Below are 20,450 nucleotides of genomic sequence, written 5' to 3' on the forward strand. Positions count from 1 at the left end.
TCTGAGTGTGCTCATCCTCTGAGGTTTGCTCCAGCTCTTTGCAACTTTGGGACGGATTGCTATGTACAGTATTTTCTGTGCAGATATTCTTCCCATCTTTAAAATGAATTATGGTTCCTTTTTTCCTTCTACTGTCATCATGAGATCAAAATTTCAAGCAGTACAACACTTTGGAGTGTTGTAAAGCTAATGGAACTTAAGTCAGCTTGAGTCATACTTAGTTTGGAGCACAAATCAGAAAATGCTCTTACCTTAAAAAAAGTCTAAACTGTATACATGTGAAACATTAGCACGTTAGTATTCCAATTGCGAGCACCGCTAAGCCCAGCTTCACAGAGTGGCTATGATAGTAATCTTGTTTGCATATATGTTTCAGTGTAACAGCTTCATCTGTTTCAGCCAAGCATGTGTTTCTACTGAATTCCAACTCGGTTTACCCAATTACTTCTGACGCTGTAGACTAGATGCACAATGGGATAAAGCGTTCAGCACTTTTTTCATTTTTGTTTGTAACAGATTAGTTTGTCAGTACATCCAAGATGTCGATCCGCTTGTCTTCTTATAAAGTATAACTTAACCTGTTTGTCAAAGTTCCCTGAAGATAAATGAGATATCTGAATATTTTCCCTCAGGCCAGTATCCCTCCATTTTTAAGCACACTTCCCTCTCAGCTGTCTTTTAAGTTAACAGTGAACTTGAGAACTTCAAAACATGATGTCGGTTAAAGTGTAGTTTTCTTATGAGGTTGTGGGCCTTTGCTTTTTTGCATTTGTAGTTGTGTTAATAAATGAAGAACTTATTTTTTTAACGAGATCTTAAATTGCTGGCTAATGATCTAAACTTCTGCCGTGCACATCATACTGTAGTGCATTGAGATAGGAAGCCTGATGACAGTTATCTTTTTCTAGAACCTTCCTACTTTTGGACCTTCTCAGGTGAAACGACCTAGCTTAACGCATGCTTCTACAAAAAAAATGATCAAGATTGATCGCATGCTAGATGCTGTACATTTATTTTTTGAATGCTTTTTTTTTTCATTTGTATGCATGAAATACATTGAAGTGCTTTCTTTCTCTCCCGTAGAAAAGAAATATACCATGAAGTTTCCTTGCAATATTTCTACAATGCACTTTTGAAAATCTGTAACCTTTACAAAAAGTGATGTATATATTCAGCAAATATTCTACACAAGATGCTTTTACTTGCATAGGACTAGCGAGACTAAGCAGAGAAATAATGGCTACAACTGGTTATAGTAATATTCCGTAGAAATTTCGTAATTATGACTTCTACACAATGTAAATGTACTGGTAACACTTCCATAACCCCAGTCTATAAAGTTCCACTCACCGTGATTTGTAGTGTTGAAACTAAACATAACTTCCATCAATTTTTATGCACACATTTGTAAAGCTTCAGTCATATTTTTATAGGTGTTTAATATCATAATTTTGTTTATCGGATCACTAAAGCTTCTTTAAATCTGGTTCCTCATGTGAGTGGATGCAGAGTTTAATATCTTTTAAATGAAAAATACCTGATCAGGAATGAACTCAAAAATAAAATCAGCTGGATTCAATTTATAACAGATTTTTTTACACAGCTTTTGAATGCACTATATAAGGAGCTCAAGAGTTTACAAATACATAAAAACGTAAAAGGCATAATGAAACAAATAAAGTCAAACATAATCCTTATCTCATTTTGCTTTGTAGAGTTTTATAATTACAGAGTGTTTTGCAGGTCATTTATGATCAATGTAGCCTGCTGCGTGATAGGCTCAAAGCCACATGCAATTACATAACATGCTCTGACCTGTTTTTCTTGATTGACAAGCAAAGACTTTCTCATAGGAGATAATGCTGTAAAAAACACAATTTGGGGAGTTTTGATTTAAAAATGATCTGTGTTTAACACCGCACAACTTTTGTATTTATGTAGGTTTATAATTTTTTACATCTTGGTTCTATATATGTATTGACTTCTTTGTTTTGCTTTACAAGTGTGCTAATAATAATTTGTGGATGGGTTTAGTCTCTTACATTTAATATCATGCTCAGGCTCTATAAAGCATTTATAAAATGTTACAAACAGCATCATCCTTTGTTGGGGTTCAGAAAGGTTATCAGTACATGTTGTGAACATTTCTCTCTTCACTCCTTTGATTCAACATGTGTACAAAAGCAGTTTATTCCGGTTTATTTATCAATGCATCAGATATGTATGAATAAAATGATATTTTGATGAATGAACCTAAAAATTACATACTTTATAACACCTACTATAATGCATATAACTCCCTGTATAATCACCAGGAAAGCATTAGCACCTTTGAAACGTACAATATGAAAGTAATCTTTTAAAATAAACTGTTGTTATATATTGAATGCTCCGGTGTCTTTGTTGTCCTGGAAGGAAGACTTAAAATGTTCATTTAATTCTTAAAGACGCAGAGTCTCATCAAAGGTGTAGTTTATTAAATTATCCAAAACTGGTAAGTAAACAGTGCCATTGAGTATACTGTCACTCTATTCACATACACCTAAGCCATATTTGGATAAACACATACATTACAAAAGTCAACTTAAAATAATCCCTTCAGGAAACCTATGTCATTAAAACTACAGAATTGGCACAAACTTGTTTGCAAAAAAGTCAACAGAGTAAAAACAGGTGAAGAACCTTTTTGACATTTAGTTAAATGAAAAAAAGAGACTAAAACTCACCAAAGTACAATTGTACAATCCAAATGACTAAATGTCAACGTCTAGTGCACATGCTGACAGTGAGAAAGCTTTTTCATGATACATTGTACTGTTAGGTTTAACAACAAAGAGAAAATGAATTGAGACTGGAGCTGGAGGGAAAGCTGAAACAAAACAGACAAACAAAAAGAGAACATGATATGGAGTGCGAGGGGGAACAAAAGGTGCTGAGAAATTATTATTAATTGCACGGAATATTTCAAGACATTTATAACTATGCATCATTAAGCAAGGTGACAAGTTTGTCACCAATTCAGGTGTGATAAGAAGCAGAAAGACTCTTTTGCGAACAGGGTCCAACAGGTGGGTTTGGTTTCTGACCAAAAATGAAGAAATCCCCGTAAGAGGAAGAGCAGAAACAAAAGACTTGCATAGAGAGACCTTTTAGACTTTTGTGCTGCATAGATGATGAATAGAGCAGCAGTTTATCAAGTAGTATGTGACGTAGATGACGGATGTTTGTGCAATGAAATTCAGTGAAACACAGGCACAGTGTCATTTAAGGAGAAACACTGCTGAAAGGCATTCAGCAAAAAGGATAGCAATCTAAAAGATGCTGTAAAAGTATATATTAGGGGGGGGGGGGGGGGGGGGGGGGGGCACTCCTTTGACTATTTAAGTGAGATTGCTATAAAAGATCTTTCAGAGACATTCATGTTATCTCAGAATCTTACCAGATGACCTTTAATAGATTGTGCATTGATATTAATCTCATATTTTTCCTTCAACACTCTTAAGAGTTGTCAATTTATTGTCAAAGGTGTGTCCTCTCCTTGAATATGAAAAGTTATGACTCCAAAGATTAAAAAAAAAAAATGCCAGAAAAAAAATCTCAAAGTTTTGTTTTTCAGCAGATATCCCCTTTTAAAATATGTTACCAATTTGCACCACAAAGTGAAAGACAGATTCACTGGAATAAGTGTTTTTGCCACAAACAAAACACTAACACTGTTACATTACACAGATTTTTGAGATGAAATGATCCAGTTTTCAGATTCAGGTTTATGCACCCCACATTGAGGTTGTAAATAGACAATATGAGCCAAAAAACTGAGATGTTGTCAACAGTCAGAGGGTATAAATTCACTGATATTGCTAAGCAATTACGACATCTGTTTGGTTAAACTGTCCGGCACATAATGAATATTCTGAGAAGAGTACAGTTGATAATCCAGCATGAGATTATTGGGAGATTATTGGGACTGAAAAGCAAAGGGTTACATTCACTGTGTTTTTTGAGTATTAACGCTGAACTGGAGGTTTCAGTTGCAGTGAGCACCATAAGGTTATACATTCAGCACTGCAACATGTCTGTTTGTCAAGAAAGAGATACAGGCCACTGTGCAGCTCTTATCATACAGCAGGGCTGAGTTGATATGGTTGTGGTGCATGTATTGCTTTAGACATGACAACAGTACAGGTGCATATCTGGATTGAGTGACCTGTAAAAAGCAGCAACAGGTCAGGCAGAATATTCAGATTAAAGGTTGGATTGTAGTCTGAATCTGTCAAAGTGATTAAGGAACCAAACGGAAGCTGGCTGCAGCAGAGTGCGAAGGTTTACCAATATTTTGCAATTTGCAATTAATGACAGAGGTTCAGTGCAGGATGGAGGGCATCTTTATATGCACTGGTGATATGATCTCAAATGAAGCATTTAAATTAGGCATCAACTTTATGTGATACTGTAATCTCTACATCCACTAATGGCCACTTCAAGGATTTCCAGGTGCAGCAATACTGAAGTTGAAGTTTTCACAATCAATGCTTATAGCTGGTGAATATAAAGTCCACTCCGGCTGCATTTTATGAGCTGATTTTAGACAAAAAGTGCTTACAGGGAAGGAAATACTTCAATGTTGACAACTCAGCAAGTGTACCTCAGGAAATTTCCCCTTCAAAAGAGGCTTACTTGCAAGTTATCTCCAGGTAAAACCTGTGCAGATCTAAGCCATTATTCAGCCAGTAACACTGTTTGAAACCAAGTGAACACCCAGTCTTCATGCCCCAAGTCTGAAACTTTGAGCATACAGCACATTGTTAATTTCTCCTAACTACAATATTTAAGCTCTGGAGGATCTTTGAATTTACTGGGGATGAAAAACATTCGTTTGTATTTCAGCGCAGAGTGCAAGGCCACCAGCAGCACAGTAATTTGTTGTTTGTTGTTGCAGTTTCAGAGCATTTAAGGGCTGGCAGTGAAGCACTCCCATTTCAATATACATTTAAAAAAAAGTGTACCACTTTGAAAATACTGGCACAGTATAGCTGAAGGCATAGAGAAGGAACAATGAGATGGGATATGTGGCATTATTTTGTGTGCAGAGCACTCCAGAAGTAGAAATTGCACACATCCCTCTGTACCTACACTGGCAAGATAATGTATTTTCTTAAACATAGACACTTAAATATACATTTAAAGCATAACATAACAAAAATGCACAAAAAGCGCATCGCTTTCCCTTTTTGACCAGTGTTCCTGGTTAATCCTGAATGACATCGTGGTAAGGCGAGCAGCTGGTCAGAGAGGTTTTTTCCATTGTTTCCATTGTAGCTGTTATTAGTGTTGTCTTCAAGTCTCCTGCCAGTGAATGACTGCGCTTCTTTTAAAGGTTGCATGGTGGAGGGGTGATAGGGGAGGACTTTAGTTTAACAACTAGACAGTCGGTGATAAAAGTAGACGTAGCCCAAGTCTTTTGGAGGCCTTTCTGACAAACACACTTTGTGGTCGTTGTAGATCACCCACCTACAGGAGGAACAAAACATTAATTGATGTTATCTACAAGATGCAATCAGTTGTATAAACTAAACCTACCCTCACCCTTAATTAATGTATTCAACTCACCTTCCCTCCTTTTTAATGTGACAAACATAATGTCCATTCATGGTGGATGCTCCCATGTGACTGATGAAAGCAAAGAGCTCATAACCTGAAAAAAAAAGAGGACATCAGGTCACATTTAGAGCTTGTGATAAAATAACAGCAGCTAATCCACTCCTACACTGTGTTCCAAATTATTATGAAAGTTAAATCTTTGTGAATATTTTAAAAAACTATGTTAACAGTCGTTTTCAAATTTGTTAGGAAGTAAGATAGTGAATATATTTCTTCAACTGTGTGGTTAAAATTATGCTTTTCGGCTGTATTTTTTAAATAAATGCAGAATCTGCAGAAATGAGTGTGCCAACAATCCTCTTTAAAGCCCTGAGATGCCATCCTGTCCTGGGAATAACGTGAGGCATGTGACGTGCATTGTGCTCATGCATGAACACTGGCATCTTTTTCACTTTAGCTGAATGTCTTTTCCTCCATGAAGGAAAATACAAAAGAGGATCACCTCAAAAACTGGTCTGCCTGCTTACCTGCTCTCAACCAGACTGAGTCAATAGAACATTTAAAATGGTGCCTAGTTTTTAATTTTCACAAATTATATGCTCTTATCAGCAACTTGCATAATAATTTGGCATGCTAATTTCTGCAGATTCTGCAATTATTTAAAAAATACAGCCGAAAAGCATCATTTTAACCATACAGTTGAAGAAATATATTCACTATCTGACTTCCTAACAAATTTGAAAACAACTGTTCACATAGTTTATAAAATATTCACAAAAATGTAACTTGCATAATAATTTGGAAAACGGTGTAAATGTCAGGCTTCATAAACTGTTTAGATTAACATCTTCAGCAGCTGGACATGAAAACATCTGGCATTCACTAACATTATTTTTGTTGCTCCTGGACCTAAAGTTGGTCCGACAGAGCACGCCAGCAGCACTGTGTAAAAGTGGCAGACATTAATTGGGCTTGAGTGTGAGCTAACCTGTGAACTTTTATTACATGAAGGTGAAATGAAAAACCCTCTCTGATATTTTGTTTTTACTTTGAACACATGTTCATGCGGGTCTGTATTAAATTATACACCGAATGCTTCTGCCAGTCCTCTGTTGCAATGAAGATAATGCTGTCTGGATAAATATTGATTTGTGATTCTACTGATCACCAATATAAGTCTACAGAATTACACCTTTGATGATTTAATGTATCCTTGGATATTATTACTGAGGGATAAATAAGGTCTAAAGGCTACAACCACTGTCATCAAGCATGCAGATTCACTCACGTCCAGGTCCATCTTTGACCCGTGGGCCCGACGTATCTCTGTCCGGGGACAGTGTGGAGTCGCTGTGTGAGTTTGCATTTGAGAAAGCGTTGTCGTTGGGCTCTGTGTCTGCCATGTCTGAGAGGGCATCACTCTCCTCCAGCTCTGGGTGGGTAAAGATCCAGTCGAGGGCTCGCTCCAGGTTATTGTTCTGAAAGAATGTTTTTATTTTATTTTACTAAGGTTCACTGAAATTTAAGATCACAGTGCATACAGTGCATTATCTGCAACTTTTTTTTGCTGTTAAAATCGTTTCATGATTGATTTTAGCCAGTTTTGAAATTGCTGCTCTTATATCATCTGAGTACCTAAGTGAATGCCTTAAAATGTATGTCCCCAACTGCTGCCTGAGATCCTCCGGCAGGTCCCTCTTGGAACTTCCGAGGGCGAAGTTAAAAACCAGAGGCAACCGGGCCTTAGCGGTCAGGGCCCCGTCACTCTGGAATGACCTGCCGGAGGAGATCAGACAAGCCACATCCTTGTCCTCTTTTAAATCTCTTTTAAAAACACACTTTTTAAAATGTGCTTTTATTTCTTAACTCATCAATGACTTTTCGATTTCTGCATGGTTTTTATTATTGTTTTTACTTAACTCATTTTAGCTCTCCTTACCTTTGTCATGTGCTTTAGTATTTTCACTCGCTATGTCTTGCACTCTGTAAAGCACTTTGTAAAGATGTTTTTAAAAGGTGCTATATAAATAAAATGTATTATTATTATTATTACTATTATTATAGTATGGTCTTCCCTTAGAAATAGGAAATGTTTTTCTTCCAATGCCAAACAATCTAGCTAATGAAGCAGCACGTTCTAAAAGAAACACTTCTAGCCACGGGAAATATCAGCATGAAGTAACCACAAGGCCTACAACCAGTGCATATGGGACAAAAAAACAGTAGAGGAGGAATCATTTTCATGTGGAAACTTGTTTTCTCTCTACTTTTCCCCTGCTGTTTTGTCTGTAGGTAGCTCCTCAAAAACAGTCATTGCCAAAAAAAAATTAAAAACCAGCATCATTTCTCTGAGAGGTGGGAACCGTTCATTCGTGCTGAAATCCCCATGAGGATTTTTGCTTTTAATCCAAAATAGAGGTGTGATTCCTGGAGAATGTCTGCCTTTACTCTGGCAAGTGTGGCTGCTTTTTCTGTCTCACCCAATGAGGTCGCTGAGGTTGAAAAAAGTTCGCCCTCCAGATTTTGAGCTAATAATACACCAGCCATGAGACCCCTCTCTGCCTCACACCTCCATCTCTCTCGTGGGGAATATGTGTTCTTTTTATTTCACTTCAACAACTTTGTGGATTGCAGGGAGTGTGGTGGCACTGGGGGCGGTAAACGAGGAAAACTGGTGTCTATTACCATGTCCTAAAAACACTCTGAAGGGACAGTTTGACATTCGAAATATGAAATCCAAGAATCCGGTTCCATGTCACCACTTGTGTCACGACTTGTGTCACGACTTGTGTCACGACTTGTGTCACGACTTGTGTCACGACTTGTGTCACGACTTGTGTCATGACTTGTGACATGGAACATTTGTACAGTACATCAAACATTTAAGTATCATAAAATGTGATGATAAAATAATGTGACATGTCAATGGAACAGATCCTGTTCCTAAACCTCAAAGGCTGCTGGGACTATTTGTAAACAGCATGTAGAGCAGACATCTTTAATCACTCTGACATGTACGACCTATTAAATTTGCTGTCTGGAGAGCAAACAAGTAGGCCAGCCAAGCCCACTTATGACTGACAGAGCTGGGTTTGCATCATCTCATCATGTCTTTGCCCTCTTAAAAACCTCCACTTCTCTTCCTGCCAACCTTCTGCTTTGTCATGATCTGGTGATGCTTTTTGTTTTCCACTGAGCAGGTCAGTCCTAACACTCCACTTCTCTTCCTGCCAACCTTCTGCTTTGTCATGATTGGGCGATGCTTTTTGCTTTCCTCTGTGCAGGTCAGTCCTCTTTTTTTGCTTTGGTATCAGGTTGGTTCAGTCATGGTGACCATCAGGATCAGGATTTAACTGCCTGACCGAAATTAAATCCTGGATGCAAAAAATCTACCTCCAACTCAACTGTGAAAAATCTGACCTCCTAATCATCAGCCCCAAATCCCTTACCACAACCACCAACAACTTCAACCTCCTTATCGTTAATGCCCTCACCCCGTCCTCACATGTTCACAGCCTCTGTATCATTTTGGACTCCCATCTCACTCTGGAACAGTACATCAAGCACATCACCAAAACCGCCTTCTTCCACCTTAAAAATATCGCCAGTCTCCGTCCTTCTCTCTCCTTTTTCACCGCTGAAACCTTAATCCACGCATTTATTACTTCCAGAATCGACTACTGTAATAGCATCTTCTATGGCCTTGCTTCAAAACAACTCAACTAAGTACAATATATCCAGAACTCTGCCACCCGCCTGCTCACCCACACCTGCTCCCATGACCACATCACACCTGTCCTCCAAAACCTCCACTGGCTCCCTATCAAACAACGTATACATTTTAAAATCCTCCCTCTCACCCACAAAGCCCTCCATAACCAGGCCCCCTCTTACCTCACGGACCTGCTCCACCACCACACCCCCTCCCGTAACCTCCGATCCTCCAACGTCCACCTCCTCTCCCTACCACCTGACACCAAGCACCGAACCTGGGGGGACAGAGCTTTCTCTGTTGCCGCCCCCACCCTCTGGAATGCCTTACCACTAAACATTAGAACCTACCCCAACCTGTCCACCTTCAAAACACTCACAAAAACTCCCCTGTTTAGAATTGCTTTTAACGTATGATTGCTTTTAAATGTATTTTATTCATGTTTTTATTATTCTGTTGTTTTATATGATGTTTTATCCTTTGTGCAGTGTCTTTGAGTTTTTAGAAAAGCGCTTTATAAATAAAATCTATTATTATTATTATTATTATTATTATTATTATTATTATTATTATTATTATTATTATCAGTTCACACAGTGGCTAACAAGCCTTTTCTAGACATTCATTATAAATCAATATGCAAACTGAGGTGCAGCTTAGGAAAGTAACTACAGAATAATACGTATTAGTTACACTCGAGCAGTAAATGTGACACTCATAAATTGATCTCAATTAACAACTATTTATGATGATATTGGCTAATCTGAATTATCAGCTGACAGAAAAACAAACTATTAAAAAAGAAAGGATGTCAGGATAGGAAGGTGTGTGTTTACTGGTACACAAAGTGCATTCATAAACAGCGTGGGCAGCAGACTGACCGTGGCTTTGAGTGCCTGGATGCTGTGAGTGCGGGGGAAGCCCATGGAAGTGAGGATGGAAATGCTTTCCTCAGGGGGCGAGTTGCCTAGCGGGGTGGCACCCATGGGGCTGTCACTGGTGGAGGGACCAGGATCGATCATGGAGGGCAGGGTGAGAGGTTCTGCAAAGTCTGAAAGAGGAGAGATAGAGAGAAAGGGAGAGAGAATGATAACAAGATGACTTAGATATGCATTTATTTTTAAAACAATCAGTTAATATATTCGCATTAGGGGTAGAAGAATCAGCAGCAGAGCAACATTTAATTGCTGCTCTGTAGTGGACTCTTGTCTGAAAGTGCTAGAGAATTAAAATGAATATATGAAACCTTAAAAGGTTATGAAAGGGCAGTTCCATAATGAAAGTAGTAGCAACAAGCTGCCACTGTAAATAATTTAAACTTGAAACGCACAACTGTTACATAAAAACTTCAATCATACAAGAGTGCAGGGAGAGATCCAGACCCTTTCTTTCTGTATGGAAGCTGCAGCTTTGAAGACCACTGATTTTACTACTATTTAGAGGAATGCTTACAAGAGGAAATTGACATGAATATTAATGAATTCAGAAAAAATCCTCATGCAAGAAAGCAACTACAAATGTAGTCTTTCTAATTTCTTAGTGAACTGCAATACATTTTCTCTCTTTAAAAGATTCTAATGGATATTAAGTGACCTCACACAAGGTATAGCAGTACACGTATATAAACTCCTCGATGTGTCATGGCACAACCTCTATGTGCAGGTGCCAGGTGGTTAAGCCACAGACAGCCCCAGACTGATTTTACCCCTGATTATTATTAAAACCGGCATGTCAAAGTGATATTAACAGACTTTGTGTACATATATATATACATTTCAGGTCATCAAGGGGTGGAATAGTCACGATCACCGAAGAGTGTAAGCGTGATGACACTTACAAATACTCCAGTGCGACTACTACCATCATGGCTGTTGGCCACAGTCTTAGTGAATGAGTTTTGTTTTTTTTTTTGCAATGAGGCTCATTTGCATAGAAAAAGACATCAAGTGATTGCATAGTAGCTCATTGAATTGTGTACAAACACAGCAGTGCAGTTTGTGAAGCATTTAACCATTTTGCGTGCTTTGTGAATTGAATTATGTCTTTTTGGCTCGTTTGCACAGGTCTAGCAGGCGCAATCTTTTGTACTAAATTATCAACAATTATACCTCTTAGACAGAGAGAATCTGATGTAAAGGCCTGTATCTGATACAAAACCTGCTTCATATAAAGTTCTTGTAGCTTCTGCAGTAAAAGCAAATAAAAGCCCTGTTTTGTATTAGAGGATTTATGGTATATGAGATATAGGGACACAAGAGATATTTATGATGTTTACATCAACTGTTGTCTTGTCAAATGGCTCAGTTTCAGCTTTTACTGAATTTACTTAAAGTCAATCATATGTTGTTGATAATTAAGTCTCCTTTGCCTCTGCAGAATCTAATAGTTGAGCTTATACAATGCAGAGCTCTGAAGAACAAGTCTAGAAGAAGAGTCTATTCTTTAAACATTTGAAAACAAGGTTTTCTGTAAAATAATAAGTTGAAGTGATGCTAATGGGATAGTTATGAAAGCTAACAAATGTGGGAGAGGCAGAAGAAGTAACCTTTGTGCCTCAGGCAGGGACAGACTGTTTTGCTGATGTAACTGAGGCTGAATGCAGCCCATTTGAAGTTGCATTAGGCCCATTTAAAAGCTGTACCAGGCTGCCCTTATTCCTCTTCTCTGTAGAGGCCCTTTACAGCCGACTAGAGAAATAATAGCGACGAGAGTCAAAGCCTCAGGGGAACATTTCTACTGCTGAGCGATCTACGAGAAACAAAGTCAGCTCTGACTGAAGTAAATGGTGATGAGACATGCAGAGATAAACAGCTCCAGTACACAAAGAGACATGAAGTCTGATATTTGCAATAGTGACTTAGACTGTAATGGAAGAATGAGCGATGTGATGTGTGTGCCTCTCACTTTGTATTACCTCTGTGTTTAAAACGTCCCATAGAAATACGTTTGCCTTGCTTTGTATACTCACTACAGAAATGTTTTTGACAGATTAGCAGCATCAGAAGGTTTTACAGAAAACTAAGCCCAAGACAAACTTCACATGTGAGTTTACTGGCTTACAGAAAAAGGCTTTGTGACTGCTACAGAAAAACACCATGTGACTGCTGTCTTTTGAAGCTGTGTTATTTTTCCTCAGTTATTGCCCCTGAGCTCATACCTCATGTTCACCTCTTGAAGTCTGTAGAGTCAGCTTTTGAGAACTGGGGCTGTTATGGCTACTCTTATTATCCAAAAAAAATGTCAAAATATAAAAAGAGTAGTCCGTGAGGAGGAGGCTTAAGAACTCACTAAATAAATAAAAAGCACTCACGGAGATTTCGGTTTCAAAGAATACCTGAATTTATTCAGATTAACGAAAATATACTCCGGGTTGACTTTCAGAAAAAGAAAAGGTAATTCAGCATAATTTCGTGTGGTTGAAAAACTGTCTCACTCCTCACTCTCCTCACTCCTGCACACAAAAGGAAAAACACACCTGGAGCCAGGTGGCCTGACTCCCTAATCAAAGGAGTGGGGAGGAGGACAGCCTGGGCAGGAGGAGGGATGTGAGAAACTAAATACAAAATAAACAATAATAATTCAAAATTAGTTAACCTTAGCATTATATAAATGATAATAATAACAATGTTAATTCAAATAATAAATCGGCTCCAACAGGGGCTCTTCCAGTGCAGCTGTTGTTGTGATTATTTGTTACCAGTATTTTTGGTTTCTCTGGGTTGCTGTTACCCTTTTACCCTCATGCACATGTAATATGCATCCCCCATGGCATATTCTCTTGTTTCTATTTTGTGTCAACTATTTTTGATTTCCAGACCCCCTTTCATGATCTGTTGAACTTTACCTTTTAAGGATTAATTTTGATCCTCTGACTTTTTTATTAATGATTTCGGGCCACTATAGCTCCATAGTTGAAGCCAATTACAACCTTTTAAAGGAAAAGGAAAAGCCATTAACCCCTTGTCAAATTCGGGAAAGTAATGCAGCACTTTGATTTTAAAAAGCTGAGGCATGTGCTACATTGCTGAAATTTTAGAGAAGGAGAAAAAGTGGCAGACCTTTTCTGAATCTCGCTAAGCCCTAACAGAAACAGATATTATATATGGTATAGCAACCATGTTGCAATCAATATAAAATGACAAAGAAATAATACCTTTTCTCTTGTATCCCGTAACCCTACTTCAAAAAACGATGGGACATTGTTTACAATTTTCATAAAAACTCATTTTGATGTTTGCAAATCATTTAAAGAATACATTTAATTGAAAATAGTTCAAATACAACCTATACATTTTCAAACTGAGAAATATGATGGTTTTATGTGGCCAAGTCCAGACCCCACAACTGTGGACTGAAGTGCAAATGGAAATTAGGTTGGCGGATCCTGTGCTCTCTTTAATGTCATTGCTCAAAACGTTCTTTTTTCGGAGAGCATTTCCTGATTTTATTTAATAAAGGTGCCTTGCACAGGGTCCTGCTTTCTTTTTGTTTTTATTTTGAATTATTTTGTTCTATTTTGTTTTATTTTGTTTTAATTTCATTCTATTTTGTTTTTAAGTTGTTTTTATGATTTCATGTTCTTTTAATGGTTAGGACATTTGCACTGACTGTATGGCCTTTAAAACAGCTCTTTATTTTGCACGTCCTTAGAGGCATTGTAAAGCACCTTGTAACATAGTTTTTGAAAAGGGCTCTAGAAATACAGATTATTATTGTTAGTAGTAGTAGTAGTATGTGAATATATGCTCATTTTAAAATTAGATGCCAGCAAAACACTTGAAGTAAAAAACAAGGTTGAAATAAATACTAGTTGGTAATGATCTACAGTCCCATTTCAAACAGACATGACTCTGATGGGAATCACTGCATAGGCTCAAAATCACCCCCAAAAAGCCCCCTCTCTGAAAACAGTTTGGTGCTGCATCCACAAATACAAGTTAAACCTGTACCATGTAAAAAGGAAACAATCTATAAACATTATCCTGAAATGCTGGCAACTTCTTTGGGCCTGAGCACATTTAAGATGGACTGAAAAACGAGAAAAACGTTCCTGCAGTCTGACGAATCAAGTATGGCATTTTTATTTTTTCGAAATCATGGACGCCACATTCTACACTCTGAAGAGGGGAGGGATCACCTGGCTTGTTATCAGCACAAACTTCTTAAGTGAGCATCCATGATGGTATGAGGATGCATAAGTGTGCATGGCATGGGTAGCTTACACATCTGGAAAGGATTAATGCTGAACACCATGAACGGGTTTTGGAGCAACAAATGCTGCCACCCAGTCAATGCCTTTTTCAGAGAAGACCTAGCATAAGACGTCAAGAAGAGACCGAATTACATTTCGCAGGTATTACAACAGCATCGCTCTGTAGTAGAAGAATTCTGATCTGGCCTACTTACAGTCATGTCTTGTGCCCTACTGAAAACATTTGGACATGTATAACTTTCAAAACTCCCAAAACTGGTCTCCTGGGTTCTAAACACTTATAGAGTGTTGTTAAAAGAAGAGGTGATGCAACACACTGGTAAACATGCCCGTGTCTCAACTGTTCTTCAACATGCTGCTGGCATATAATTAAATTTAAATTAATTACAGCCTTTAAATTATTTGAAACCATTATGATCTGTTTTATCAACACTTTCCACAACGTACCAACTTTCCAGTGTTTATGTTTTGCATTTTTTTGTGTCTGGAAACCAATAAGCAGGTTCAAAAATAGTCGTATCTATGCGTAACAAATCTTTATCCTTGTCTTCAACATGTATTTTTTCTAGTTAATTTTGGTGCTGTCATGCTGAAAGACAAAGAGTAAGTGGTAGAACTTAACCTTCACGTCTCTCTTTGAAAAAATTAAATAAAACATTTGGGTGTGGCTGAATGTTCTTGTCTCTGCTTCCAGTGAAACAAATGTATGGGTTTAAGGTTGTGCACTTGAATGCACTCATTTAAAATATGCTGAGTGAAATCTTGATGTAAAGAGTAAAAAATGTGATTATTTGTTTCTGATATTTCACTGAATGCAGTGACGTGTCCTCACCAGGCTCCTCCATGTGGGCTATGATCCAGTTGAAGGCCATCTCAGGGCCCATGTTGCCTGTGTAGTAGACCGCCTTCCTGCAGGCCTCGAGCGGAAAGCCCATCTCCGCCAGCTGCATTACTGCCGCCTCATCTATTTCTGGAGCTGGGGACACGATAAACCCACATCAATAACTAAAGTACAGCCGCTGCTGATTCAACACTAACTTTCTGGTTTACACAACCAAACAAGTTCTGCGGTGGCTCTCTCTCTTTGGGCCTCATTAAACAAAGGGACCAGTCGAGAATCAGCCCTAGGGAGGGTTCTTCATCGCGGGATAATTCATCAAGGAGAGAAATGAGCCTGGATAAAATGAACAGAGCCACATGCAAAAGTAAAGTTTGTTTGGAAGTAAAGAGCAGATGCAGCACCTGCTCATGCAGACATGGTTACAGTTTAGCTGCTGAGCTATTGCTTGATGCTTAGAATACATTTTCAAAGGCTTAAGTTTATATTAATCCAACATGTTATTTTTGAGAGTAAACTTAAATACACTCACAGTCCAAGGAGCCCATGGAGTTATCTGTAACAGAAGAAAACATCATGTCAGGTGACAGCACACAATGAGATCAAATACATCAATAGCTTTGTGCATTCTTACTGAATAGAGTATTTAATCAATTGGAGATAAAATGCAAATTAACCCAGATAGTACTGATTATTTTTAGTTGGTATTGCCAGATTATTTTACGTAGCAGCCTCAAGGCAATAATTATCATCTTTGAGTGACTTAGTTTTATTGAAAACTAATTTAGACAAAGCAAGATAAAGATCAGTTAAAACATTAAAATCCTTTGACTTATTTTGAAACAATGTTTAAGTGAGACCATGTAACATTGAATTAAGTTTCATTGGTCTGGTATGACCGGTCGCTTAACGAGGCCTCTGATGGAAAACTTTTAAATAGCTTTAAGGAAGTTGTCACACGTGGGCACAGTTAAAAAGTTATACTGGTCTCCATGCACTTCTCTCTCAAATTTAGCTCCTATTGAATATCCCTCCACGTTACCCCAGAGTTTTAATTAGAGGCTATTTGTTACATTAAACTAAATAATGACCTGATAAAGTCAGTTGTAGTGCACAAGTCTTCAATCTTCTGTTTGTTTCCTCCCTCATTGACACAGTATGAATCTAAAAATGACTGAGTTTTTGAGTTTGATTCTAAAAGGAGACGATCTGATTAGCATAGTAACTATTACAGATATCAATATGCGCACTAAATAGGGGAGCAGTTTAACATTGTCCTTTTTGTCCTTCAAATTAATGAAAAAAAAATATAATTGCAATGGCCTGGAATGGATGACACACCGACAAGTGGAAAGTAATGTGTTTTTGTTTGCTCTTGCTGAAGAGATACAGGAAATGTGGAGAGTAGAGAGCGGGGGAAGACATGCAGAAGATGGTCACTGGCGGGAATCGAACCAGCGACCCTCGTGACGAGGACTCTTGCCCCAGTATGTGGGGTGCTTAGACCGCTTGGCCACCAGCGCCCCAAGTAATGTGGTTTTATCAGCATCCAGGAAAACGTATTTCTGCGATGCCGTGTAATCAGTGAGAAGCACTGAAGCATTTTGGAGACAGAAGTGTGACCAAGGATCTATCACTGCTACAGATAATGGACCACTGATTTATTTGATTGATTCAATCATCATATAAGAGAGAAATTGATAAATCTATCAGAACATGTATTGAAAACAAAACGTGATATCCTTTTTTCATTTGACATTTCAAACTGCATTATTTTCACACTGTCAGTAGAGACAGAAGCTCTGATTCAAGTGAGTCAATGGGTAAGCACAAAAACAGAGATTCAGTTCAACCACCTTGAAATATCTAGTTCCAAGAAACATACAGATGTATTTTTATGCATCGATTCACAGCCGCTGTGTAGTATAGCTGCACAGAGTTAGTGTAAGTTGTAGCTGTGTTTGCTGCCTAAGCAAGGTATTTTGATCTCAAATGGGGATTTAATGTTCATACTCTGCATAGTTTTCAGTAGATACTGCACTCATCCAAGAAGCCATTTCATGTGTTTGGAGGCCTGAGATAGCAAGTACAGCATGTAACGTTAAGTTCTAAAATATTAAGGCACACTCAGACAAACATGTTCAGACTCCAGTGTTGTCCTCAGAGTTTCCCGTCTGAAGGAGCAGCCAGCTAAACGATTCTGTAAAGCTCTTAGAAAAAAGAAAAAAAAAACTCCTCCTGAGTCTGTCAATGTGTGAAGCCCAGCACAGCCGGCTTGCAGATGCTACTGTGCCTCTGCTATGCTCTTTGGACCCCTTTTTGTGTGTTGCGTTTGGAGCTTGAGACAGTATAGAACACTTTGTGCTTCACGCCTGCTGAAATATTAAGGAGGACACTGATAAGTTGATGTAGCTGAACTTTGCAAACAACAGAAGGAGGAATAGAGAGAGAAGAATTGCAATCACAGAGGAGACAGAGAAAGTTTCAGCTCCACTACTCTGTATTGAATATAACACTAGAATGGCACCCTGCTGCAACTACCTTTCCAGAACAAAATAACACGCAATCGCTAGCCTTCAGTTTGTTCTTCCCAGAGCCGAGGGAAATGCATTACAACAGGATCTCATAAAATCATTAAAACTTATTAGGCTTAGCCACTGTGAACACAACAACTTTTCAGTAATTGATTGAGCATGCCTTTCCCCTGAGATCCCATTCAATATGCCCTTAAGAGAAAACTTGGGTAGCTTTGAGCAGAACATCATATTGGAGACAATTTCACGGATCATTTGTCTCTGTCACAAAAATACCCCACACCTGGTGAAAAGGATGTCATGCTGCAGCTGTGGAGCAACACATATTCTAGGTAGCTTTCAGAGCAACATTTTATTGACTGTTTATTGAACACAACCACCGTACATGAGTCATGGGAGATTATGTGACGCTTCTCTTGAATCCTGTTTGACATAAATGAAGCAATATCTGATCGCAAAACAGCAACTGCAACATTCATCTGAAGCACAACCAGGTGTAGCTACCAATGTTTGTTTGTAAATATGTAACGTAAAAAGCTAATTAAAAGGCTATAATATCCTTTACATGATACGAGTGACAATGATGGTCATCTGCCTTTGAATGAATCACAAAAGTGTGCTCTCCAAACTGTACTGACATATCTGCTAATCTAACTGTTAGTGTGTGATTATGCATTCACACACATAGAGATCTGTGTACAGGTACAATTTTCAACTTCTTCAGTATAGAAATGACTTGTTCTTTACCTCTGGTGTCTTCAGGTAGCACAATAGGAGGCATGAGGTCAGGAAGCTCCTCCTCACCCGCCTGCAGCCCAGTAGCCCGCATCCGGCTCAGGTCCAGGAAGTCTGGAACATCTATGACCAGATCTATACAGGAACAAGCAAATAAAAAACTTAACAAAAGAGTGCATCGTCATGCATGCTGATAAGACACTCTGACATAAGTCCCTTCTGTCATTGTATTGTATTAAGAAAGTATCACACACTAAAGATCATTACGAATTAATATCACTTAACACAACTATCTGTTTTGTGGTCATGTGCCAGTAGCAAGAGTTAAAAACTTAAAATCCTTGTTTTGTTGTCAACGCCATGAAGGATATCACATTTACTTAAGCAGCTGATTCCCTGTTACCAGATTTGTGTTATGAATTGTGGTTTTATGGTGCCCTCTGCAGGGGAGCTATGAAACTGCAAATCCTTAAATCAAGGCACAGCTTTGGTGGACAGAATTTTTTTTTTTTTTTAAATCCCATGAATCAGAGAAGTGTGACAAACAGTTACCGAGTTTCTTTGGCACCCAGTCAACCCCGAAAGTGAACTTCTTGACCTGCAAAATCAAATACTCGGGGAAGGAAGCGAATCGGGAAGTTCTGCAGAGAAAAATTACAACAGTTTTTAAAGGGGGCTTCCAAAAAATATATAGAACCTTTCCATTCAAAACCAAGTTTTCAATCAAATGACGGGTGATGAAAAATAACTTAATATGTGATGAAGTAGTTCTTTCAGGCAAAGAAGCAGGAGGCCCTCCACTTACTTGACACCAGCTGACTTGGCTTGCAGCGCCGAGCTCCAGAAGTCTGGGACGTTATCCGGCTCTGTGAAGGCCTGCAGGCAGGCAGTGAAGGGGATCCGTGCTTTCACCGGCTCAGGAGGAGCCTGCATGTTCTCCTCAGCATCCTTTAGCTTGGCCTCATATGCCAACAGCTCCTCTAGTAGAACAAAAACACACACAAACACTTCAAAGTCTTACCATAAATGTAGTGCAAATGAAATTCTCAATGTGTTTATGTTTAAGTCAATATGCTGCTGGCAGGAATGACAACCTCAGCTGCAATCTGCATCAACAAAAGACTTTCTTTTTCACCAAGTCACATATGATTTTAGATAATCCTGTACAATACAGTGATGTTACATTGTTACATCTAGCTTTGATAATTCTATAAATAGAACACATGATTAGTTAAATTAGTTGTAGACTCCAGAGCTCACAGTCTGGACCCTCTGTGCTCTTTCACAGTAAGACCTGCAACTGATGCCTCTGGAGTCTAACATCACACCAACTCTGCCAACCACAACAAGCAGCCACAAAAAAACAAACTGTAATGTGTGTTTGTGCAGAAGTTTATTTACCTCTATTGGTGGCTGCCTCGATAGGCGCCGGCAGCTGGATGCAATAGTCGACCCGCTGAGTGTAACGAACCCGGCGCGACTGGCAGCACTGAATTCGTTCTTCCACCAGGAAGCGGAAGACGTCACTTGGGTTTTCAGACCCTGCGCTGTTCCTCTGAAAAAACAGTAACAAGCAGGCAAGGTGAGAGGGTCAGTCTGAATATCAACAACTAATAAAAAGAACAGATTTTGGATCTGAGAGGCGCTGACAGAGATATTGAGACTTTTAAACATAAACTAAAAACGTATTTATTCAGTCTGGCTTTTATGTAGGGTTTAACAATTTTATTACTTTTTACTGTAATATTGATTTAAATGTTGTTTTACTATTTAAGTAATTTTAACTATTATCTTATTCTATTTTTATGTATTTATTCA

The 20,450-nt window shown here is 38.5% G+C and overlaps 1 protein-coding gene across 4 annotated transcripts in view; it reads right to left on the bottom strand.

Moving 5' to 3' along the window:
• Positions 1-2,455: 2,455 nt before the first annotated feature.
• The window catches only part of usp13 (ubiquitin specific peptidase 13), a 36,738-nt gene continuing 18,743 nt past the window's right edge, over positions 2,456-20,450 (bottom strand). For 3 of the 4 annotated variants that reach the window (XM_034675828.1, XM_034675837.1, XM_034675819.1), the window contains exons 12-21: positions 20,034-20,187; positions 19,438-19,612; positions 19,185-19,273; positions 18,645-18,767; positions 15,896-15,919; positions 15,358-15,501; positions 10,195-10,364; positions 6,890-7,079; positions 5,611-5,695; positions 2,456-5,511 (exon numbers count right to left, since the gene is read on the bottom strand). In XM_034675828.1, the coding sequence (XP_034531719.1) occupies positions 5,415-5,511; positions 5,611-5,695; positions 6,890-7,079; positions 10,195-10,364; positions 15,358-15,501; positions 15,896-15,919; positions 18,645-18,767; positions 19,185-19,273; positions 19,438-19,612; positions 20,034-20,187 (1,251 nt within the window). In that variant the 3' untranslated portion in view covers positions 2,456-5,414. The remainder of the gene's footprint in view (positions 5,512-5,610; positions 5,696-6,889; positions 7,080-10,194; positions 10,365-15,357; positions 15,502-15,895; positions 15,920-18,644; positions 18,768-19,184; positions 19,274-19,437; positions 19,613-20,033; positions 20,188-20,450) is intronic. The other variant, XM_034675844.1, reaches the window with a different exon arrangement.

Source organism: Notolabrus celidotus, chromosome 2 (genome assembly GCF_009762535.1).
Source record: "Notolabrus celidotus isolate fNotCel1 chromosome 2, fNotCel1.pri, whole genome shotgun sequence".
NCBI classification, from domain to species: Eukaryota; Metazoa; Chordata; class Actinopteri; order Labriformes; family Labridae; genus Notolabrus; species Notolabrus celidotus.